The sequence below is a fragment of the Mya arenaria genome, chromosome 14 (assembly GCF_026914265.1).
Source record: "Mya arenaria isolate MELC-2E11 chromosome 14, ASM2691426v1".
In the NCBI taxonomy this organism is placed as follows: domain Eukaryota; kingdom Metazoa; phylum Mollusca; class Bivalvia; order Myida; family Myidae; genus Mya; species Mya arenaria.
In genome coordinates, this window is record NC_069135.1 from 3,201,013 (window position 1) to 3,227,728 (window position 26,716).

Consider the following 26,716-nt stretch of genomic DNA (forward strand, 5'->3'; position numbering starts at 1 on the left):
ATTATGAATTTATGGAAAAAAATGACGTAGAAAACGAACTTTCGTACATTTACACAAAAAAGCGCGTGCGACGTTGTTTGCTGACGTCATAGAGCGCAGTAATTTTAAATAACTAAAAATTAAAAGACTTGCAAACATATATATTTGATTGCGCTTTATTGAAATGGCATTCTATATCTTTCATAAACCATACAAAGGGTATATAAGAAGTGGCGCGTTGTTGCGCGTGACTCATCTTACATGGGGTATGTAAGATGGGTTTTTCCAGCACTGGTCACATGACCGGAAACACACGTCCGGTATGCAAGAAAATGAATTATATTGATTTGAGAACAAGATATTTCAGTAATACAATGAAAACTACAGGGACATGCACAGAAGTCGAAAATTCCAAAATTAACTCTGTCAATGGCCAAAAGAACAATTAAATAAGGACACAATTGTATAAACTCCTTAAAAGACCCCCCCCCCACACACACACACACGCACACACATACCAAGTAGGTTTATCGATAAATGATGGGATTACCGCATTGGAACGGTCAAACATTATTTATGCCAAAGACCTACGACACAAAAGTTTACAACATACATTTCATCCGACCATGTTTAAGCTCATTTTTATGTTGGTTTTGCTATTTATGGCGATGCATGTGCATTATGTGGAGATTTTTTTTATTGCAAATCATTTATCATATATTTAATACACGTGAGAATAAACTATATTTTGATACAGTACAACAGATATTGACTTCATCGTTGCAACGTGCAATACGATAAACATGTATATTCCCTTTGATTGACTTTGTACAACTGGACCAATGATAACTGCAACACGAGATTACGAGAAAACGAACACACGGAACACATTTGAATAATCGATTACTCAATACATGTGATAAATTAACATGCCATCAAAATAAGTTCATAACAAATGCTACGTGCTAGTCTTGCTTGATAACGAACAGTTTCAAGCCCGAGACTTTAGAGAAGCCCTTTTATGTAATTTTAAAGAATCATTTTTACAAACATAAATGTCAATTTCAAATAGAAATACAAAGCAGTAAATTTCACAATCAATACTCAACTATAAAGAAAGTTACATTGAAATGAAGATATGCAGTTTCGATACTTAAAGGGACTGTGTCACAGATTGGCACCAAAAAAAAGATTTTTTTCTGTAACGAATCTCAGGACAATTATCTAATAGAATGTGTTACGCTTTGATATCGTAATTGTAAAAAAAGTACCAAAAAGTAAAAAAAAAATGTGTCAGAGACCGGGTTCGAACCCGCGTCGCCAAAATTGAAGTACAAAGGCTTATTCTAATCGGGTGACATAATTAAGCTATACACCTACCTCGGTAATATCACGTGATCACACCGACTAGCCAATCACGCATAAGGAATAAATTCTACCTGGTAGACATACCCAGTAATCTTTTTTAATGGAAAAAATATGAAATAACTGCTAAACTTAAATAAATTGTAAACTATGTTGTACTTCAGTTAGTAAGTTTCAATGCATTGTACACTTCGATGCCAAGTTTATGTCAGTTTTCGACAATTTTGTTTTCGCTATTTTATCATACTTGAGACAGCCCCTTTAAGTCTAATCTTAACTTGTGATTGTTCGAAATAATGGCGACTGGTCGCTGTTTCATCAAGACTCGAAAGAAGCAATTTTGTGTATAGGAAGGACTTCAAACACAGAAGCATTACTGTTGAAAATCGTGCTTGGTACGAAATTGCTCAAGATTTTCTGATGAAATGATCCCCTGCTCTATCACTTCAATTTCAAAATCAAAATCATGATTCATTAAGCATTAAGAATACATACACATATAACTCTATCAATAAGACATATCTGAGTAGGGATCACTGAAATGATTTCGATATAAAAGTCACAGACATTTGAAGCAGCTATGTAACTGAAGAAAAATATATCAAATATATTTATAAAACCTAGTGATCGATGACTTTATTAAGAAAACATAACATAACATATCACATTTAGTCGTAAATTCATGAGGTAGATATGTAAATAAAAGAAAAATATTTCATAAATAAATGTACAAGTATAAATGCAAACGAATGATAAATAAGGTGTGCTCCCTTCCTAAAATAAAACTGAATAATCATGAAATATTTTCAGACTTTTGAGGAAAAACAACAAGTACAGATACACTTTCGAAAACACAAGAATATTGATACTCATATAAATACTATATGAAAACATTTCATTTTATAGATCAAAAGTTATAGTATCATTATTCTAGAAACAATGATAAACATTTCGCGAAAGATGCTTTTCATGAGCTCAAGTCTAGCTTTTTTTGCAACTCGTGTGCATATTTGAAGTTCCTTTTCACGTTTGCATCAATTTCCTTACGTTTTCGTACAACTACAGCCTCTTTCAGGACGGTGATCACTTTTTCACGAGTAAACGGTGATTCTCTATCAAACCAGTCAAGCTTTGCAATGCTAAAAATCCCGGGGGCGTTTTGTATTTTCTTTGAAATTTTGGACTGGAATGAACGGGTTTTAAAATACTATTTGGTAGCATTTCCGTCCCTGTTTCATGGCTTTCTAGGAACGTTCTCGCTGTCGCTTCTTCACAAAAAAGGTTAAAATACGGCGTGTTAGAGTTTTGAGACAGATAGAAGAACACAATGCAGCTTCTTGACAATATATCAACTATGACTTGTATTTTGGACTGCGCAAACTGTTCACTGTCAAAAAGTTCAATTCGAATGATATCTGGTACTGGGATTTCCTTTGTAAGTGATTCAATAAATGATTTAAACTGCAATACATAGTCATAATCTCTTGAATCGTAAACAACGACGGCATCAAAACATTTATACTCTGCAGGCTTTGCGCGGACTATCTCTGAACGAATGGATTCGCGAATAAACACTTCAATAACGTTTTCATTTTGGTTTGGTTCTGTTGGTTTTGTATCCCTAGGAACATCGTTTGCATTTTTAGGCATTGAATCTCGGTGAAGCGCATAGTTTTTCGTCTCTTCTATTCCATGAAGCACATGTGTCTGTACTGGATCTTGGCGGATGTTTGTATTGGACACTAGAGTTCTGCCTTTTCTCATACCGTTTTGGTTTGGCCTGGATGATCGCGCACAGGAATATGGTTCTTGGCTACGCGTAATGGTTTGTGAATTATGATGACGTTTATCTTGGTAGTTCTCGGTGTGCGTGACAATATCGCCCTCTTCCGCCGATTCATCAACGCCTTGAACAGATTAGATATTGCAAATTAGGTGATGTATTACAAGCGTAGGTAAATTTACACACGCCCAGACTATTAATTAATTATATAAAGATTCTATTTGTAGGTGGGAGTTAAACAGTTTTTAAGATATATATTGTAGAAATACCGACAACATCCAAACAAAAACAACAACCAAAAGACCATAATAAAAATAAACCGCAAAAGTAGAATGTGATTAACGTATTATGTATTGGTTGTGATGTTTGAAATAACAAAAGACTTATCTTATACACATGTGTATGTTTCTGCGTTAAAAACGTTATGTTATCAAGACAGAAATAATTATAGAAAAACATTTGATCGATCGAACAATAAGTTTATTCATATTTATATGAAAAAACTACAGAAACAAGCCAACAAGCCAAAAGTTTAAACATACATCCCGCTTAATGGCACAGGGTAAACGCAAAATACATAGAACACAAAACAAAAACATCACAAACAAGAAACATGGAATAACAACACAAAACTCCACAAAAACACAGTTCATATATACTATATAATTGTAGGTGTGTTTATCATGGATTGTTAGCCTAAGAACGGTTACCCAAATAATATTTTTTTACTTACATGTGCACCCGCTTTTTAAACTAAGTCGGAACCTTAAAAACATCTTGCTCAAATCTTCAGCGGTAGAGGAATAGAAAAGTATATAAACTATTCAACTTTATACCTGTATGTTTTACGTCGCAGGGCTTCCCGCTTATGCATACGAAACATTCTACTTTTCCTTTCGAAAAATAATTAAATATGGGCTAATCTACTTTTTCGTAGAAGAGAGACAGTTCCGATTTCCGCAAATACAGAATGGTGACTGGTCGTTTCTTTACCTTACTAATACAAAATATCGATGTCTTGTTTAAATTTGAGTTTAAAGAAATAGTTCACAATACTAAAACAACATTTTTGTTTTTGTTGGTAAGAGTTGACATAATATAGAATAAACTAAACTTTACACCGGACAGTTAATAAAGTTTCAGCATTTCATATCTGTAATATTTTTCTCTTTGCGCCTTAAAGTAAGTCAGAAATTCACTCAGAATTAATTATTGATCATGATTTTTTCCGTTTTTTTTTTCAAATGTTTAATCGTTAGTAATCATAATTCCATAATTTTACTCAGGTGTGGCATTTGGAAAAAGACATCAGCAAATACAGTACTGCAATTATATTTTTTATTAATGGTTTTCTTTGTTTATTACCAGCATAAATCGTATCTGTTAGTCGGCAATCTAGAGTCGAGATCCCCTATAAAAGAAATGCTTGTGTTTACTTTTCATTGGCTATCATGATTTCTTTCATTCTTATGTTTCATCCAGTCAATTCATACTTTGTGTTCGCGCGTATACGAAGTCAATGCCGATCGAGGATTTACCCCATTTACTGTATCTCCATTTTTGACGGTGAATAGAGCTGCAGTAATTAGTGTTCCTGATTGTCATTTGCCAACAAATATGTGCGAACACCAAGTTTTTAACACAGGCATCTGAATCATTGTTTGCCTGTGGTTTTTAATAAAGCATATTTTGTCGGTCTACGTGACTTGGTACAGTGGATCGCTCTGCCTTATGTGCAAGGCTGGGGTTGTCTGGAGGATGTTTAAGCTTACGTTATGAACCAGAATTTAACATTAATGTGTAAACACTTTACAGCTTACTTATCGTATTGACAGCTATTTAGTAAACAAATGGATTATTTATGTGGAAATATTCGCCACTCGAGGAGGTATGTTTTCTATGATAAATGACAGTCGTGACATAAAGTACGATCATACACTAATATAAACAATATATCTGTTTCTTTTATGCTTATTTTCGGACTTTCATAAGGTCTTAATATTTTTTTCTAAATGCCACCTTTTTTGAAGAGAGCATTTTCTATTATAGCTGTCAATTTTCTGTTTCCTGCTTGTGGAGAAAAAAGTTATTCCATATGTTTTTATAGTTTATTATGCATTCGTGTTTGGTGCATTTAATTGATTAACATTAATAAATGATCTTTTATGAATGTATTTTTCTTCCAAATAGTAACAGTTACTGCAGGAAAGCACATTTTAATTAAACAGGACATAAAGACATGACCGAATTAATACGCCGCCATGTATTGAATGAAAGCAAATGGTTTTAGCAAAACAATTGCGGATAATCATTGTAAAAATAACTTTTCATAGTTTTAGAGTTTCTTCATGAAACATAGGTATTCTAAGTGACCACAATCAATGCAATCGTTTTGATTTATCGAAAAGGATGAATAAGTCTCGAAAACAATGGTTCTTATCGTGTTTACTTTCATAGAAATGTGCACAGAAAAACACGGTATATCTACCTTATGAGATGAGAGTTGACCGCTGCAAATATTTGAGGAGCCACCAGTCATTTAATATTTGTGCGATTTTAGCTAAAACATACATGGATACACTCTTGTTATCAGTAATTAATATTTTTCATAAATGCATTATCCAGTGAGTTGTTAAAGTTTTATCACTTAAAAGGTATGTTTGTATACATGTGTATGTTTTGATTTTAAATATGAGTATCACTTTAACCATCAAGCAAATTCAGAACGCTTTGTTGGTCCATATGAATAAAAAATGAAACAAGGTCATCCAAGTAAAAGTTATGTACTATCAATACGGAAAAGGGAAACGCACAAGGTTTCAAAATAAACCCCGTTTAATGGCACTGGGTAAACGCGAAAGACATACAACACAAAAAGCAAAAACATCACAAACAAAAACATGGAACAACAGCACAAAACTCCATAAATAACACAGTGCATATATTCTATATAAAGAAGTAGATGTGTTTATCAAGAATTGTTTGGTACCGCTTTGGAACGGTCTGTAAAATATTACCAAAATATTGATTTTTACTTACATGTGCACCCGCTTTTCAAATTTAGTCGTAACCTTAAAAACATCTTGCTCAAATGTTCAGCGGTAGAGAAATAGAACAGTATACGAATTATACAACTTTATACCTATATGTTTGACGTCGCTGGGCTTCCCGCTTATGCATACGAAACATTCTACTTTTCCTTTGGAAAAATATATATCGGCTGATTTACTTTTTAGTAGAAGAGAGACCGTTCCGATTTCCGAAAATACAGAATGGTGGCTGGTCGTTTCTTTACCTTACTAATACAAAACATCGATGTTTTGTTTGAACTTGAGTTTAAAGAAATATTTCACAATACTAAAACAACATATTTGTTTTTGTTGGTAAGAGTTGACATAATATAGAATAAACTAGCATTTCATATATGTAATATATTTTCTCTATGCCCCTTAAGGTAAGTCAGAGTTTAACTAAGAAAATATTTATTAATCATGTTTTTTTCCAGATTTTTTTTTTATTGTTTAAACCTAAGTTATACTGAAACTGTCAGATACCTGTCTGATTCGCTTGAAGACAGGGCGTTTTCCCGGTAAAGAGTGAAAAACAGCTTAGGTTGTTAACACATTTTGAGGCGTGGATCGGGTTGAAAAATCATCTGTTAATTGATGTATAAATTTTTAGGGAAGTTCGTATCAAGTTTTACAACAACAAACAGTTCAAAAAATATTTGAACGATGATGTACGTGTAATTTCAAAATATTTTTGAAACATTTTCTGATTTAAAAGTGATGTGTTTTGTTTTAATCAAGATTTTTTTAAACATCGTATTACTGTTCGAGAGTTTGTTTTCGCCTGTCTGTTATTTGTTTTTAATGATAGCAAATGTTCGAACATTTAGCTTCAAAGTTCAAGAAAATGTTTAAAAACAGGATTACCATTTTTCTAATTAGCGTTAACTTGTTTATTTCCAAATATCTTTATTTAAACTTATGAGACCTTTTTTAAATTTCAAATTATTTTTGGAACACTTTCTTATTTAAAGTGTTTTGTTTTGATCAAGGGGAAGTTACTACAATATATTTTAAATGTAGTTCTTAAAGTTGATAATTTCACTCCTTAGTTTGAAATGAACATATCTTATTGGTATTTTCACTGTTGTTATTTCACTGATAAAATTCCATATTTCATCAATAAGCATGAAAGAAAAAAATAAGCATATACGTTTCTTTTTTAAATATGCTCTTTATAATATTTAAAGGTTCATTCTTATTGCAAAAATATGATACACCACAATTGATACACTTGTTTTAATGTACCGAAAAAGATGAATAAGTCTCGAAAACAATGGTTCTTACCGTGTTTCCTCTCAATGAAATGTGCAGAAAAATACCATACCTTATGAGATGGTAGTTGATCGCTGTAAATATTTGTGGACCCACCAGTCATTTAATATTTGTGTGTTTTCAGCTAATAAATACAGAGTTACATTCTTGTTATCAGTAATTAATATTTTTCATTAATGCATTATCCAGTGAGTAGTTAAAGTTTTATCACTCAAAATTTATGTTCGCATACATTTGTATGGTTTGATTTTAAATACGAGTATTACTTTATCAAATCAAGCAAATTCAGAACGATTTGTTGGTCCTTATGAATATTTTTTTTTAACGAGGTCATCCCAGTAAAAGTTATGTACTATCAGTACGGAAAAGGGAACGAACGCGATTTCAAGATAACCCCGTTTAATGGCACAGGGTAAACGCCAAAGACATACAACACAAAAGCATAACAAATCACAAACAAGAAACATAGAACAACAACACAATGCATATATACTATATAAATAGTAGGTGTGTTTATTAAGGATTGTTGGGTACCGCATTGGAGCGGTCAGTAAAAATGACCAAAATAACAATTTTTACTTACATGTGAACCCGCTTTTCAAACTTAGTCGTAACCTTAAAAACATCTTGCTCAAATCTTCAGCGGTAGAGGAATAGAATAGTGTATAAATTGTACAACTTTATACCTATATGTTTGACGTCGCTGGGCTTCCCGCTTATGCATACGAAACATTCTACTTTTCCTTTGGAAAAATAGAATATCGGCTGATCTACTTTTTCGTACAAGAGAGACAGTTCCAATTTCCGCAAATACAGGATGGTGACTGGTCTTTCGTTTACCTAACTTATACAAAATATCGATTTTTTGTTAATATTCAAGTTTTAAGAAATATTTCACAATACCTATATGTTTGTTTGTTTTTGTTGGTAAGAGTTGACATAATCTAGAATAAACTTAACCCTACACCGGGAAGTTAATGAAGTTTTAGCATTTCATACCTGTAATATTTCTTATCCTTGCCACTAAAGGTAAGTCAGAGATTCACACAGAAAATATTTATTATTCATGATTTTTCCCGGATTTTTTAAATGTTAAATTGTAAGTTTTAACTTAATTGAAACTGTCAGAGACCTTTCTGATTCGCTTGAAGACAGGTCGTTTTCCCGGTAAAGAGTGAAAACCATGATAGGTTGTTGACAAAATTTGAGGCATGGATCAGGTTAAAAAACATCTGTTAATTGATGTATGAATTTTCTGGGAGGTTCGTATCAAATTTTACAACAACAAGGAGTTCAAAAGGACATATGAACGATGATATAACATTGTTTTTATGTTCGAGCGTTTGTTTTCGTCTGTCTGTTATTTGTTTTTTAATAAAATCAAATGTTGCTGAACCGCTAATTTTCTTGTATTTTAGTGTCAACGTTATCGCAATAACTTGCTTTTGCTTGGAAATTCACTCTTTCGCTTTTCTTTGGGGGAATTGTTCTTGTTTTGGGGGAAAACTCGCTTCGCTTGTAGAGGTTGGGGGCAGTTCAGTTAACAGTCCGTCTTAAGCCTATATACAATATCCAGCAAAGAGCACAGTTAATAGTTTATTACGAAGATGTTATTTCGTTAAGGAATCAATGTTAAGTGAATATATTGTTTGCAACACGGAGATCTTCGAGAGCTGCGCGCTGATACCAATCAACAGCCAATCACCATCGATTCCCTGATCGGTCACGGGTCATGTGACCAATAGATCGATTACTATTGCACTGTGGGGTCCCTTGACCCGCGTGGATGTCACGCCTCTTGTTTAGGTAAAATGCCCCTAAGGCAGCCATAAAGCTGCTAAAATCCGACTTAAAGGTATTCTATTGATAAAAGTATTTGTAGACATTAAATTACCCAAGAAGTCAAATTGAGTGATAATGCATGTCATTAAATGACAGCATGAAACGTAATTTATCTTTAAACTTAAATTGCTATCAAACCGCCTATCTACTTTATTTAAAACAAAGAAGCCATACTTTAAAAAGTACAACTTAAGCAAAATGTTAATCATATAAAAATAAACAATATTAATTTAATTAAAAGAGCTACAAAAAAGACTATTTTATTTATCTAAAGTAATTTATACAGAATATAACTCTATAAGAATTAATTTAATAATCTTAAAAGGCGACCATGAATTATAGCATGGTAGCAATGTTCGAACGTTCAGCTTCATAGTTCAAGAAAATGTTTGAAAAACAGGATTACCATTTTTCTAACTAACATTAGGTTGTTTGTTTCCAAATATCTTTACTTAAATTTATGACACCTTTTTTAAGTTTCAAATTATTTTTTTGCAATATTTTCTGATTTAAAAGTGACGTGTTTTTCTGTTTTGATCAAGGGGAAGTAACTACAATGGAATTTAAATGTAAGTTTTATAGTTGATAATTTCACTCCTTTTGAACTGAACATATCTTATTGATAATTTCACTGTTGTTGTTTTTTTTTGGATAAAACTCCATATTTCATCAATAAGCATGTAATAAAAAATAAGTATATACGTTCCTTTCTTAAAAATGCTCTTTTTAGTATTAAAGGTTCACTGTTATTACAAAAATATGATATATGTATACCAGAATCAATACAATTGTTTTAATTTACCGAAAAGGATGAATAAGTATCGAAAACAATGGTTCTTACCGTGTTTACTTTCAATGAAATGTGCAGACAACACGGTATTTCTACCTTATGAGATGATAGTTGGTCGCTGTAAATATTGACCCACCAGTCATTTAATATTTGTGCGTTTTCAGCTATTAAATACTTGGTTATCAGTTATTAATATTTTTCATGAATGCATTTTCCAGTAAGTAGTTTATTTATGTTCTTATACATGTGTATGTTTTGATTTTAAATACGAGTATTACTTTAACCATCAAGCAAATTCAGAAAGCTTTGTTGGTATATATGAATAAAAAATAACGAGGTCATCCCAGTAAAAGTTCTGTACTATCAGTACGGAAAAGGGAAACGAACGAGATTTCAAGATAACCCCGTTTAATACCCGGCACATATCGTATTTTGTCCCCATGACACGGCTCCTGTTGCTTCGACCCCGAGAATAGGCGACACTGTGTACGAATTATATGCGAGAATAATGAGTGCTTCTACGCCGTTCCCATAAATATGTGAAGAATGACGGAATAAGTTCAACCTCTTATCGACATTCCCATCCTGTGTGACATTGTAATAATGATACATTGCTAAGTTTATATTGAACCACGCTTTATAATATTAAAAGGCTTTGACTACGTTCGAACCCTGCATTTCTGCGACGCATTTATGTCTTTCAGTTCGACCAATTGAAAACTAGTGTAAAAATAAACAAATTATTTCCATTGAGTTTATTTTCTTTATTTTTCACAACACAGATTCAAAGTGATTAAACCAACATATTTTTTGTAATATTTTATTAAACTTTAATAATTGAGAAAAAAATAATCACTCAAATATATATACTAATGGTTATTGATTGTATAGACTGGCTTATAGCAGTCAGTTGTGGTTACCCGTTGAGCCGTCATCTACAAAATCTTGAGATTATTTATTGGTTATAATTAAAACCAATTTCAGATTATAACGATACTCGGATTATCGGTGCTAAATAATTAAGACTTAAGTTTATAACATTAATCTACTTCGGAATTAGAATTTGACTGACAAAGACTAAGTTTAATTTTAGAAAATGGTCCTCGTAAAAAACCCTGTATTAAACAATCACTTTTCATCTTTGTATTTTTTATCTGATTAAATGAAAATGTTCGTTCGGATATTGAAGAACCATCAGAAAATAATTCAGAATCAGAAATAAAATCATCGACATGTATGTTTGATGTAAATCTTGATCTTGCATTTGTTGTGTTTTCATCGTCTAGATAGTTGTTTTCCGAATCCTTTCGACGATATTTATAGCTGTTAGAGACATCGTTTTCCGATTCCTTTCCACGATCAATATGGCTGTTAGAGACATCGTTTTCTTTATTAGGCGTCGTTGGTCTATTAGATACCTCACCATCTATAATGTTGAATTTCTCGTCCCAATTTGTCTTTCTATTACCATTTGTTTTCATCGATGAATTTTCTTGATATTTACCTTTCAAGCCACTGAAAAATATCATATGATACTAAAATATAATTCTTAACGATTAAGATAGAGATTGTTTTCATAATACTACAGTATGTCTGGTTTAAACTAGGTATAACTGGTTAACTGATTTGTTTGCATTCTTTATCGCGTGATATTCCGTGTACAGTATCCTCATGAAACTTATCTCGATAAAGCCAGTTTATTCACAGCGATAACATGCGTTCATGCTGATTTAAAACTTTAGGTTTATTTAACATATCGGAAATTATAAGATCATGTGACATATGCTACATGATTAATATACACACCTTTTCCGTTCGCCAATGGTGGTGCTAGATACACTGTTATTGCTGCCTATCTGCACTATAGAACTGCCAACAATATTGACAGTTTTACCGCCATGAGGGTGGTTCACAAAGAATTTAGCAAAACCCTCGTCATCGCTGTCAGACTCGCCCTCGTCATCGCTGTCAGACTCGCCCACGTCACCGCTGTCAGACTCACAGGTAGATGACTCTGATGTTTGGTCCTCTGTAAGGTACTCGTCATCTTTAGTTGCAGCAAATTTGTCCTCGCTATCTAAAACAAGAATTAAGAACATTAAGAACGAAACGCAAACAAATTTAATTCGGTATAATTTAAGTTACCAGCCGAAAAGAAAAGACAATTGTCCATCAAGGTCATACGCCGTCAAAGCTTATTTTGCTTAACACTAGTTACTGAACATGATTAAAATTATTCCTTTTATAGGTAAGCTGTAAGCTAAATTTACGTCGAAATGATCATTGGTGACCAAGAACATGTAACATAAGCTTTGTTAATGAATTAAGTGTCGAACGTATGTACAGCTTTTAAAATTTATATATACACGTGATTAAGAACCGTTTACCATTCTATAACTATAATTGGCAAAGCTCGAAGTCCAATACGCTAACCACGTCAGCGTTACTGATAAGTGAATATTTAAGTTCCCAGGAAAACAACACTTTCAGTAACAGCTTTTTCTTAGAAACACTTACTGTATTTATGGAGAGTGTCAATTGCTGCTGTATGATTCGACCGTGAAGAGTGCTCTGTGTCTATTTCAACATCATCTGTTGAAAGCTCTGGGTTTATGATTAATTTTCCTGTGACCTTTGACACAACCGTCAGCTCGGAGTTCAAAGGTGTATTATGAGTGTCTTCATGTAGAAATGAGTGTTGGCGGCTGGATTGGGGATTGCTAGTGACACCGTCATGACTAGTTACACTGTATTGAGGCTGGTGTTGGCGACTAGAATGGATTTCATTTGTATCACCGTCATGTCTGGATACACTGTTTTGAGGCTGGTGCTGACGGCTTGCATGGGGAATGCTTGTTTCACATTCATGGCTGGTTAAACTGTAGTGAGGCTGGTGATGATGGGGAGGTAGATTGTGGTAGAAATTAGCTCCGTTTCGATGATATCCATGATGGTGTGAATAGTCTGTTGGGTACGCACGATTACCGTATGCACCTAGATGCTGACCATTTGTCGCACTTTGCATCGTATTTAACGTCGGTTCTGCAAAAGCCTGTTGGTTAACTCTACCGTTTGCGGCCGGTGTTAGGTTTTGTTCATGTAGAACATACTGAGTATCTCTTCTAGCATAATCATAACTATTGACATTATTATTTGGCGTGGTTCTGGTCAAATTCGGTACCATGTGAAATGTGTTAGATGGCATTGCCTCATAATAATGCCCATGTTGATGTCCACCTGTACTTGTCTGGTTAACCGAAAAAGGTGAATGGGAAACATTGCCGTTATTATGATTTAGAGGTATATTGTGTCTATACAAATGATCGTCATTCTCATGCAAGAGCATCCTCGATTGTCTTATCATTTCTTCATCCTGCTTTGTTTTAAAGGTGTCTTGTGTATCTAATTGAACATGATGATTTCCTTGGTATGGTGGGAATTGACGAGTTGGTGGTGCCGGCACTGAAGTAAACGGCACAGTTTGTACATGTTCAGTTGTACCATTAAAGTTACGAGTGTGACTTGATGCTGGAATTGTAGATGTTTGTTGTTCACGATAAATGTGCTGGAATTCCCGATTAGTGTTAACTTCAGTTTCATGGCGTTTTCTAAGCTTCTTTGCACTTTTCATAAGTTGTATTATTTTATCACGTGTAAACGAAGACGTTATGTCAAACCAGTCAACTGCATTAATAGAGAATAGCCCCGGTGGTGTTGAATAAGTTCGTAAATGCTTTGGCTTTGTATGAACTGGTTGAAGTAAACACCTTGAAGGTGTATCTAAGGCAAATGCGGAAGCAATTTCACTCTGGTTACATGGATCAAGACGAAGTCGTCCAATAGCCTCTTCACAAAAGAAATTAATATCAGGCGTATTTGTATTATCAGTCAAAAACACGAATATTACACAACATTTTGAAATAATATCTTCCACATTTCGAACTTTAGATTGAATAAATTTTTGACTTTCAAATAATTCTATCCTTATATGTTCATGTTCCGTTCTCATAACATCTTCAATAAACCTCTTAAACTGCAATACATGTTCATAATCTCTTTGATTAAATACTATAACACCGTCAATGCTTTTCCATTGCTTAGGTTTTTTACTTTGTAAAACATTTTTAACAGTAGATTTTATCCACTGACGTAACGTGTCTTTGTCAACACCGCTGTTTCGGTCACTAGGTGTATTGTCTTTCGCAGAAGATAACCCCTGATTTTGATTGCAAGTCTCTTCCGCTGATCGCGTTTCAGCCCTGTGGCTCTTGAATGTCTTCGCGTTACCGTGTGTTGTACTGTGTGTAGATGCTAACTGATCAGCCGACATAGCCGACATTCTATCGTCCTCGATAGGAACAAATGAAGATGGCACACCTCGGGTAACATCTCCAGCTTCCTTGCTGGATTCTTTACATACACCAGCCTCATTTTCTGATTCCGATTCCGAACTCCCACTTGAGTCATCCTCGCTTAGATCGTTGATATGTACATTCTTAGTGTCATCTGTAATTTAAAACGTTAATTAAAGTCCAAATCGATGCACTCAATATCAAACTATTGTTCAGTATCCATTTATCAGTACATCTGTAGACAATTTACTGTCAATTTAATCCCAACTGTTAGCTAGGTTGAACATTTTGTACAGTTGCCAACTCTATAATGATAAGTGGCTGACATGTTTCTATTTAAAGAATGTGCTTACAATTCCTATTCATTTACTGCGTCTCAACTTTCAGTTAACTTACCCTCGTCAGGTAGTGGATTTGCCTTAACACCCATGGTAATATCTTCCTCAGAGTCTAAATAATAATAATAATAATAATAATAATAATAATAATAATAATAATAATAATAATAATAATAATAATAATGATCGAACTACTTAGTATTTTTGTCGAGACATGTTTATTATATTTATAACGGATGAGCAAAATAACAATTGTACTGTATAATATGTGGTCAAAGCTTAATATAATAAATACATACATAATGTTAAGACATAGAAACTGTATGTACAATAATGAATATAGTCTTATTTTTTAAAAAAAATAATATATGGATATATTTTATTTATTCACCAATATATGAATTAAGGCTTAACATATACCGTGAAAAATATTTATCTTTAATACATAATTTCAAATAAGTTACAAAAATACCTTGAAATGGGTAGAATAGACGTTTAACCTTCACAATTTTGTAGAATTTAGTTATGTATCCAACCAATTTGCATGGAGAAAAAGTCCGAATAGCGGGTTGCGATCGCTTTTATAGAAAGTAACTTGGATTTTCCTATGTTACTATAAATACATGTTTGGTTACCGGCCATATTCATTACTACTTAGAATGGGAAACAGTGCTTATCTCGTTAACTGCGTCTAGCGATACACCTAAATGAGATCAATAATCGTCGCTTAGTCGTATATTATTTTAGGATTTTTAATTACCGTATTCATTTACTCTCGTCATAGCGAGGATATTTATTTCCTTTTTCCAATTTATTACTTTATACACGTTTCTTCAATCCTACGCATTTATAAATATCAATATTTACAGGAAAACACGTCATTTTTCCGAGCAGTAAAAATAGAAGTGGTGATTCCAATATTCGCAAGTTCTATTCCGCGGGTTTACACAAATTCTCACTCAAATTAAAATGAATATATTTACTTTTGTACGTAGCACAGTGCATCGGTATATTCATAAAGCCGACACGTTTATCAGTTGACGAACAAGATTTATAACTTAAGCTGTACTCTAAGCACCATTCGGAACACCTCGGCCATTTTCAATCGAAAACGACCTAGGATGTATGCCGGTACATCAGTACTGGTAGTAAGGTTGCTATTTTCCCCAGATCAGTAGAAGTAGTTCATTAAAATTTTAATAATAGTATTAATTAATTATAGAGTTTTAACGTGTGGTTTTTAATAAGTTTAAAATAATTGCCGGTGACATGTCTTATTGCATAAATAATGAAGATTCACAAGAGAGAAGTCATTTATTTTAACTGCTAAATTAAAAAAAAAAAAAAACACCATCTACTTAAAGCGTAGTTAAATGTTATGATTTCTGACAATGTAAACCGTCTGTATACTTCCGTGATTGTTTTCGATGGAAAATGGCATTTGCAGCATATGCAGAATGTTTCAGTCAGTGGTTTTGTGCTATGGTTTAAATGGCCGACTTGGTTCTCCAGGCTACTTTTATCTGTTATATATCTGCTAACAGCTAAACCTTCGAAACGGCCATTACACCAAGCATAAATTGCAGGGGAGCAATATGATTTGGGTCGGTTTTGGAACAATCTTTCTACTTAGGTTAAACGCTTTATCTCAATTTGTTTATTTCGATACTTGTCAAACATAAAACAAATATTTCAACAGTAGTTTATCTTTGAAAATAGACATGGTTTCCTCAACTATAATCTAAGTATTCAATATTTGATATTGTTTATAAACTTCCTCCTTGACAACCCTCTAAACCACACACTTGAGTTATGTTTAAAGATTGAAAATATCAAGTGCAAATCGATGGGTGAAAGCGAAAAGGTTCTATCTGCTTCTTTATTTAATGTCACTTAAAACCTTTTCGCATTCACCCCACGAAATGTAACTAATTATATTTACATCTAAATATATTAATATAACGCCTTTAGCTTAAATTATGTCGGCAAGTTTAACAACTTGATTACGGTATTGTTGTATGAGGATTTTGCCTGCGTAACGATGTATTTTGACCATAGAATCACGACCGCCTCAACCTCCACCCCCAGCACCCCCTCCGAGGTTAAATTATACTGGGAAGTCATTTTTCTGTGGATGTCGAATATCTGCATAAGGGTTCATTTTATTTCATGGCTTCATCATTATAAATAAATTAATGCAGTGTCTTCGCTTTGATACAAAAAGTCCCTTCATCCACAACAACATAAAGTTGATAAACGCGAGATTAGCAGCAGCAATAGTAGTTAATGGATAGTTAGTGGTATGAGTAGCAGCTGCTGCTGCTGTTGTTGTTGTTGTTGTTGTTGTTGCAACATTATCATCATCATCATCATTATCATCATTGTCATCATCATCATCATCATCATCATCATCATCATCATCATCATCATCATCATCATCATTGTCATCGTCATCGTCATCATCATCATCATCATCATCATCATCATCATCATCATCATCATCATCACAATCGTCATCGTCATCATCAACATCATCCTCATCATCATCCTCGTCATCATCATCATCATCATCATCATCATCATCATCACCATCATCATCATCATCATCATCATCATCATCATCATCATCATCATCATCGTAATAATCGTCATAATCGTCATCATCGTCATCATCAATCATCAACAGCAATAACTGCATGATCACCAGCTGTTTCTCTCAGAGTTGAAAGCACACGTATTAAAATACCGAAGTATTTAATTCAAATAATGGTACTCGATGTTATTTTTTATCAGGAGTTATTGCTTATTAGATGTTCATAAGTTTAATAGTACCGATATCGTTTTTATAAAGGTTTGAAATTTCTTATAAAACGTTAATGTTTCAAGTTTTATTGGCAATATTGGCAATACATATTGGCTATGAAACATAATAGAAAAGGGTATTGAATGATATTTACAGATCCCCCTCCCCCCTCTTCAATTTTGATATTACACGTTTTCATTAAAAAACTTCATTTCGCCTTGCAAGATACTCTTTAATATAGAGAATATACTAGGTTAACGCCGTGGATGGAGGAAGTTTATCTGGCAAGGCGGAGGAAAGGCAAACCCGACAAATTCCGAAGCCGAACCAGATAAACTTTCTCCATCCACGGCACTAACTTAGTATTTTATTTATTCTGCCTCTTTGTTAATGAAACACTATAAATTATCTTAAAATTATCAAGTATCTTTAGAAATAAGGGGGGCAAGTGTTCTTCCCTGTTGACGTGGGCACACTCGGTATCCATGTTTAAATGCGCCCCCAAAATAGTTATCAAAGCTGTTCATTTTTGCAATACGTTTACAGTCAAAGTAATTGCAATTTAATACGTCAATATCAATTCAAAACATAAAAAGCTTTTAAAAGTGCATAAACTTTATTAGTCACCAAACATTATTTTTTTCATGTAACAATTATTCCGCAAGTCATAGACTACACAGGTCATGGTTCAAGATCACGAGTGTTTACAAACAATCGCCACATGTTCATTGGATTTTATGCAACTTGATATTAAAGAATAAAGTGCTGGATGTTCAGAACTGCACCAGCTGTAAGTGAGAGTTTGCCATTCACCACTAAAATGGAATTCACTATCGTTGTATGCTGCACATGAGTCAGCATTTGCGGGTGGAGTAAGTGCACATGACTTTTGTGCATGATGTACGTAGATCTTCTGGCCGTTTTTCTTTGCCAATGTTTTTATCCTGCATATTGATGGAATATTTTGGGTGAGAAGTTGTTGTGGTCGGTTGTTCAGCAGTGAGGATATACCTAGGATCAAGTATATTAGGTAATAGTCAATATTGTATTGTTCTCGTTAGGTCCCGAATTGTTTATAAGATTCTGAAGCAGTATTTCAATAATAGTTTATTATTAAGTATTGACATGATTTTCTAAACTATAAAAAGTATAATTATTAATTAACTAAGCTAAGCATTACATGGTTGATATTGTTTATGAACAATCTCCTTGATAACAATATTTAACTATCTAAACCACACTCTTGAATTATGTGTAAAGATTGAAAACATCAAGTACAAATGTACCAACTATATTTCTTAGTTCCCCAACAGCTAAATATTTTCCTCACGCTGGCCAAATCCTAATAGCCTCTTGTAGAACAATACCGTAATCAAGTCGTTTAATTTAACAACTTGATTACGGTATTGTTCTATAAGAGGCTATTAGGATTTGGCCGGCGTGAGGATGTATTTTGACCCAAATAGAATCACGAACCCCAGTCAAACTTATCGACTACCGGCTCAAAATGTTATGACTCATGTATATTTAATAAAATGATACCGGGGAGTCGTTTATCTGTGGATGTCGAAAATCTGCTTTAAGGGGCTGTACTCCGTATGATAAAATAGCGGAAAAAAGAAAATTTTCGAAAAATGACATAAACTTGGCATCGATGTGTACAATGCATTGGAAACTTACTAACTGAAGTACCACATAGTTTACAATTGATTTAAGTTTCGCAGTTATTTCGTATTTTTCCATTACAAAGATTACTGGGTATGTCGACCAGGTATAATTAATTCCTAATGCGTGATTGGCTAGTCGGTGTTATCACGTGATATTACCGAGGTACGTGTATAGCTTAATTATGTCCCCCAAGTAGAGTAAGCCGTCGTAGCTTAATGGAAACGACGCTGGACTGCAATTTTGGCGACACGGGTTCGAACCCGGTCTCCGACACAATTTTTTTTTACATTTTGGTACCTTTTTTACAATTATGATATCAACGTGTAACACATTCCATTAGATAATTGTCCTGTGATTCGTTACAGAAAAAAACTTTTTTTGTTGCGAATCTGGTGTACAGTCCCTTTAAGGGTTCATTGTACTTTGCGCTCGTTATAAAAAGATAAATGAAGGGTCTTCGCATTGATACAAAAAGCTTAGTTCCTTCGTTCACAGTAACATATAGTTGATTAACGCGAGATTAGCAGCATCAGTAGTAGTTATATAATAGTTAGTAGAAGGAATAGTAGTAGCTGTTGTTGTAGAAGTTGCAACAAAAACAACAACAACAATTCAGCAGGAGCGGCAGTAGTTTTAGGGGTATCATCATCAATATCATCATCGGTGGTGGTGTTGACAGTGGCAATAGCAGAAGCAGTAGTGGTAGTATCAACAGCAATAGCTGCAGGATTACCACCTGTATTACTAAGACTTAAGAGCACACGTATTAAATGACCAACATAGTCGGTTCTGTTCCGTGGGGTTTAATACCTATTTACAGTAACGATCGTTGGGAGTCATGTTATCATTTGGGGTGTGGGGGTGTGTCAATATTTACAATTTACAGAAAAGGAGTCACTCAAGGACAGCGACCATTGTCGTGATTTTATGTGGGTCAAAATATGTTCTTTCACCGGTCACGGTATGATGACAATGCCAGATGAACACAAAACTAAGCAATTTTCTAGATTGAAACATTGCAAAAACAAATCGCAATCAGTTATACGAAAATGCATTTTAAACGCCTCAGAATGTGTTCATGATGATGTGAACAAAATTTAAGTAAATTTATCATTTGGAGATTCAGTTTCGCCAATGAGATGTATTTTTTCAAGTTTTGTTTGTATTTTCCATTTTCCATGGTGTATACGTATACTTACGAACTCAATATTTTTTTACAGTGAAAAAAAAAAAACTAAAACAAAGCTATAAAAATGAATATTTAGAGTGTGGATTTTTGTTAAAAAATATGCACCCAATCAATCTGACATTTTAAAATCAATATCCATACGCTTAGTAAAGCATACCCTTAAATATAATTCGACCTATGGGACGGCCAGATTCATATATAATGTAATATAGGTAACATTTTCATTCCAAATAAAACGGTTGGTTAAGCATACCATTTTCATTAACATCTGTCATATGTCTAAAAAAATGTTACTCATTAAAAACAACATATTTTTGTTTCAGAATATGTAAATAATAAGTTTTACTAAATTAAGTACTCAGTAATTATGTCTAACACTTGATACTTATTCACGTCTTTCAGGGCAAAATTAAATACATTCTTTTAAATCTTGACCCGAACTACAACAACTCCCTAGATATGATACATGATTAAACACATGGTCAGATTCTCGGTCAATTAGGGGTTAATGTGTAGCTGAAATTGACTCTCGTGTAGAAATGAAAAGTGGAAAAATTGGCTGGTATTTCTTGGCATGTTAATATACAACACGAAAGCCGAAATCGAGTAGGGTACCATGAGCTAGCTATTTTTTTGGATTCCGTGAAGAAAGAAAATATAAAACACTCATAAGTTTTGTTGTCTAAATTTCAGTCTGGTCGTTTGCATTTGTTGGTCACGTGATTGTTGTGCTCCCTCACACTGACAGTACAAACAACAGGTTAACAATTTATGTCTTAGAAGTAAGTTCTTCCTTGAACTGACATAAATTCAATTCAAGGACCTTAGAAGACCTATTCGCTGACAAACATTATTTACCGAAGATGATACTGGAATGTCCATCCTTGTCGTATAGTAGAATTTACCTTGTAAAATTATCAAATATCTTGATAATAAATATTCCAGGTTGACTTTACTGTGAAGCTGGCTTATGAAAGCAGAACAAAAAATAATTATCCAATACGATGTATGTCTCTGACGTAAGTAACTACGTGATAGGATTTACCACACTGCTTCTCAGAGATCCACTGTCTACCTTCGTCATATGATCATATCGTAAACCTGTACTGCTGGTTTTCCTTTATTCAAATTTACTTTTGGTTGGGATGTCATGTATGTTGATGAGTTTGCGATAAATGTGTATCGGCCATAATTATTAAGTGCATTTCAGGATTTTGTCAACTTCATGTTTATGTTTGAAATTCAACAGCTCCTAATGTGATATCATGTGTTATTCCAAAATTATATATTTTGTAATTTTGAACCTGCCCATAATCGCAAACTTCAGATTTTTTGCTGACGCTATGGTTTTACCTTTTCAAGAGTGGAATATCCCAGTATTGTCAAAATTATAAAATAACAATTCGTGTGTGACGTTTAGAATTACTTCAAAGGCTTAAACTGCGTCAGATAACAAAATTTTAAACCTAGATTTTACATTTAAGTCTCGATTTAGTAAGATCTTGAAAAATGATATACTGAAATTATGTAAATGTGGCATGATCACACGAGGAAAGAAAATACCTGCTATTTGTTTCCTTATATAAGATATAAATGGCATTCGAGTATTTTATAAGACAAGGTTATATTACGAGGTTACTTCAAACAGTTATGTAATAAAGAAACTCGAAACCTCTTTGTTGAAGCTCCATAATAATTTCCTTATTAAGTCATTGTCTAAATGCGGCAGAGTGGTTTTCCTTTGTTATAATATTTCTGGCACTAATGCATTTCCTGAATGGGCTATTTTCTAATATTATGTATCGGACCAAAAATATACAAAAAATACCATGGTTGTGTGGTTAGTTTGAGATTACATTTTTTATAATGTTAATTTTAAACCGAACTGCCAAGTCGTAAATACAAGGTCAGGTATTTGCTTAACGTGTGATTTATGCAATGTTTGTTGATAATTCGCTGTAAGAAATGGAATGAAACTACCCAACCGAGCCCTAATTGCTCAGTTTAAAGATAAAATAAAGTAGACAGCTTTCTTAAAAATGGGCGTATGTATGTTTCAAGTACCACTTCCATCTAAAAAAATGAATAATTTAACATTCATTTAGTCAGTGCTGCTAAGAATATGTACTCCTACATTTACATAAGGTTCAGCGACCAATTGTCAGACGGGATACAGGCGCTGGCTTCAGGATTCAAACGATTAACTAAAATTCAAATGCTCTAGTTTAGGAACTATTAAAATTCACTCTCATTTTGTACGGCTATTTACCAAACGGCATAGTCTGTTTTTTACCTATAGTTTTGTTAATAATCGTATGGTTGTAGTACAGAATGCTAATGAATAACGGACTTACACAGCACTTTTACTTAACGTGTGTTGTAGTTGTACTAATGTGTTTTAACGAATAAGAACATTATGTCATTTATGATAAAAACAACAACATAATGATGTTGCAGTGACATCAAAAGCTTAAACATATTTTATTATTTGCAAAATTTAATTTGTAGTTATATTAAGGCACACTACATAATTCAGGAAATAATAATGATAATAATAAAACTAGATAATCGTTAACACCAAGCAGTGAACAAAAATGTAAAAATTGTGTAATACATTCGAGGACGAGTTCCATTTTCTCATCGCGTCCATTATATTATGATTGACGAATATCATACATCAAGCGAGACTAATGGCACAATCCAAACATTTAAAAAATTATCGAACTACTCTCGAATGTTAAAATGAATGCAATATGAAAACTATCTTCTTTAGTTTACAAACGTTTTGAAAGCGTCAAAATAGTTAGTATCACTGCTGAAGCTAAACAATGGCCGTAATTTAGGTATACATGAGGTGTACTATGATTAAAGCCGCTATTGAATAACCATGCACGATGTTAAATAGAGGTACTTTAAGTTTATATATATAATAGTAATAATACTATTGTTTATAGTCATATTGCATATGTAATACATACATATATGTTTAGAATAATGAAACAATTGATCTTTTACACGTTATATTTACCAATTTGTTAAAAAGTGATATGTTTCAAAACAATTTGGTTTTACACTCAAACGGATCTTAATTTTGTTAAGACAATTAAAATAAAACTATGAAAACGCTTAATCAATTGTCTGACGGTTTTGTTTTGTATGTTTTAAATTATGCTTATGAAATTTGGGGAAATTCTAAATCAAACGAAATAGAGAGAATACACCTAAAATTTTGTAAAAGCTTGTTGAAGCTGAGGCCAAATACAGGTTATGCTTGTATCAGAGGTGAACTAGTTAGATATCCCCTACTACGTTTATACTTCTCCAGACTAGGACTATCTGTATTCCCACTGAGAATTCAGACTGGTAGGAATGCCAGAAACAGAACACCTAAAGAGGAACGATATTTTTTATTTTGTAATACAAATGATAAAGAAGACGATTTTCATTTTATTTGTATATGTCCATGGTGTTCTGATGTAAGAAAGGGATATCTTAAACGTATTTCTACATGCATCCGTCTGTGTACAACTTTCTACAATTATTAAAATTAAATGACAAGAACGACTTAATTAAAACAGCATTTTATGTCAAAGAAGCTCTTGTTATAAGAAATAGTTAATTGAATATTGAAAGATTAATGTTAAGTTCAGCCTCTAATTATTGTTGTAATTAGTATGCTGTGTTATGATTATGTGAACACTGTCGTATGACTAATTATAACATCAAACACAATTTACTATTTACCATTACACGTTGTATAACCGTTGACATGATATATGAAAACATGCATGTATATGTAGACGATGTACATTGTACAAGTCTGAATAACATGTCTGCTCTGTTCTGTTTTGTTCATATATTTACCATTCTTGAAAATGTTGTTCCGGCAATATTTTAGTATGCAAATTATCATTAAATTATATGTTACTCATGCATGGGCTCTATGCTTATACATATGGTTAAAGAAACATTTTCTTCATAATTCGGGTCCTTAAGAATAGAATAACAAAAATAACCCCATAAAGTTATGCCAACACGAAATCAAAAATATTTTGAAAAGTGAATATTAACTGTTTGAACATCTTGTTTTACTCTTGCGTATTAGTGGAATTTCTGCAAAAATGGTCACGCCCTTACTAAAGTACATGTACCCGTTTAACCAGTAAACAGTGGTCGAGAGTTCGTAATTTATTCATACAGCTTTATTGCAGTGATTTACGTTTCGGCTACATAGAATAAATCATCTAAACATACAAAGAAAAAATAGACTGTGCAAGACATATACTACGACACAAGAAAACCGTTTTTAAATACGACTTGTTAACGCTGATAACAATTAAAATTCCGTAAGACTATGTCTGTGGGCAATTGTCGGAGATTCACTTCCTGTCTGTGTTCTGGCCAATTTCACTCTAAATATCGATGTCCGAAGGGTGTTCATGATGTTCTTGGCTTCATCACGAAATCTACTTCCCATGAGGCAATACAGCAGGAAGTTGCAGGTGTTGTTTGTATACATGAGTAGATTCACAACCGCCCACCATGGATCCTTGAGTCTTAAGTCATCAGGGTGGTCCTTAGGTAACCAATATGGACGTCCAATGAGATATATACATATTGGTAGAGTGCACACTATGAACACAGCATTCAAGGTCAGCAATAACAATGTGAGACTTGATGTTTTGTTGTTTTGATTTGCGTTTTGAGTAGTTCCTGGTGTAATCTGACTGCTAACTCTTTTCTTACTTTGCATCAGTTTATATACAATGCATATATTGCCACTAGATAAAACAATGAACGGAATTATAGAAAATTTACAAAGGTCAATCCAAGACCAAATATTGTCAAAGAAATTCTCGTAAGCTCCAGCGCGTGCTCCGCATATAACTGTGGTGTTTGTAAGGTTTGATATTGCATTCTCTGTTAGCTCATACCCAATTAATACATGCAAATTAATAACCATTGCACTAATGACAATCGTTATCAACGAAATAATTGACAAGTTCTTTGTACAGATCCGCTTACTGCTGAACGGTCTAAGCGTGACAATAATTCTTTCAGTTGTCACGGCAACAAGAATCCAAACAGTGCAATCGGCAATAACATAAATTAGCCATCCATGGATTTTGCAAGTTATCTCCGAAATGTCCCTAAAATCCACGGCAAACACATACTTGACCCACTGCCGTAAAAGTCCAACATACAGCATACACAGATCTGCCACGGAAAGTCCAAGGAGAAGCGTCGTCGACGGCTGCTTCTGGAACCTTTTTTGATTAAGTATTGCTATAGACAACACATTTCCAAATGTCCCAACTAAAATCAGGAAAGGGGAAACTATTTGCCAAAGCAACACTCCAATTTCTGGTTGATCCTGTGCCATGTTTTTCTAAGATATCATTGCTATCTGATGGAACATTACGAAAAAGGTTTGTTAATGAGAACTGTGCCCCAAGTGAGGTTGAACATCGCTTCTATAAACTATTTAAATGTTCATACCTTTATCTGTAGTATTATTATCATTATCATCATCATAATAACAAATTAGACTTACTTAATTCGCCGCCACGATCAGAATATGACAAACCGGCCACACATCTACTTAGACATGCGTAACTTCAGTTGGCAGCTATGTGGATGCATTTTCATTTTTATTTATATTAATTATTTACACGGAAAATGTTCACGTCGCATATTTATTCATGTAGCTTCGATATCGAAAGGATTATAATCACAGAAGACATTTGGGTTATGAAAATATATACACAGGTATATAATGTGCACTGCAGTTATAAGAACAAATAACAGGTTGTTGTTCTGTGATAATTATAAAATAATGAATAATGTTGCTTCCTATTTATCATTTGATACAACTGAAAGAAATGCTTAACTTCACTTTATAATATATGCCATGTTTAGTTGCGGTTCATACTTTTCTCCTTGCGATACAAAGTAAAATGATTCCATAGTTAGTTCATATTTATACACTCAATTTATGTTGTAATTAATTGCCATCCTTATAATATCTATCATGTTTTTCATTTCTGAATCCTAAATCCGACCCAAGAGCACGCGCGTAAGTCGATTACGATACTCGCGGAGTTACCGGCAACGCAACATGCCCAACGGTATATGCATGTGCTTTGTGTGCAAAATGGGAGTCTCCAGTATAGCTTAAGTTACCTGAAATACCTATACGGTGTTCAACAGAGTATATTCGTTGTGTATCGGTGATGATCTTATCGTATATTCGGTTTGTTTAAA

General features: G+C 33.5%; 2 protein-coding genes and 1 long non-coding RNA gene across 3 annotated transcripts; 1 reads left to right on the forward strand and 2 right to left on the reverse strand.

Annotated features, from left to right (window-relative positions):
• Nucleotides 1–10,840: 10,840 nt before the first annotated feature.
• Nucleotides 10,841–15,413, reverse strand: LOC128217501 (uncharacterized). Its single transcript, XM_052924665.1, has 5 exons — nucleotides 15,265–15,413; nucleotides 14,851–14,904; nucleotides 12,620–14,608; nucleotides 11,909–12,179; nucleotides 10,841–11,617 (listed from the first exon to the last, which is right to left on the reverse strand). The coding sequence occupies exons 2-5, from the start codon at nucleotides 14,882–14,884 to the stop codon at nucleotides 11,143–11,145; spliced, it is 2,769 nt and encodes a 922-aa protein (XP_052780625.1). The 5' UTR covers nucleotides 14,885–14,904; nucleotides 15,265–15,413; the 3' UTR covers nucleotides 10,841–11,142.
• Nucleotides 15,414–18,488: 3,075 nt separating this feature from the next.
• Nucleotides 18,489–21,532, forward strand: LOC128217510 (uncharacterized). The gene is made up of 3 exons (XR_008258228.1): nucleotides 18,489–18,625; nucleotides 21,146–21,212; nucleotides 21,398–21,532. It is a non-coding gene; the product is annotated as an uncharacterized LOC128217510 (long non-coding RNA).
• Nucleotides 21,533–24,788: 3,256 nt separating this feature from the next.
• Nucleotides 24,789–25,875, reverse strand: LOC128217454 (tachykinin-like peptides receptor 99D). The gene has a single exon (XM_052924610.1). It carries the CDS (start codon nucleotides 25,833–25,835, stop codon nucleotides 24,789–24,791), a length of 1,047 nt encoding a protein of 348 aa, XP_052780570.1. The 5' UTR covers nucleotides 25,836–25,875.
• Between the last annotated feature and the right edge of the window lie 841 nt (nucleotides 25,876–26,716).

Coding starts and splice junctions, on each gene's coding strand:
- LOC128217501 (XM_052924665.1), bottom strand. CDS start 14,884: ATGGGTGTTAAGGCAAATCCACTACCTGACGAGG. Junction 14,609..14,850: donor AAATCCACTACCTGACGAGG/GTAAGTTAACTG, acceptor TTTAAATTACAG/ATGACACTAAGAATGTACAT. Junction 11,618..11,908: donor ACCATTGGCGAACGGAAAAG/GTGTGTATATTA, acceptor GATATTTTTCAG/TGGCTTGAAAGGTAAATATC.
- LOC128217454 (XM_052924610.1), bottom strand. CDS start 25,835: ATGGCACAGGATCAACCAGAAATTGGAGTGTTGCTTTGGCAAATAGTT.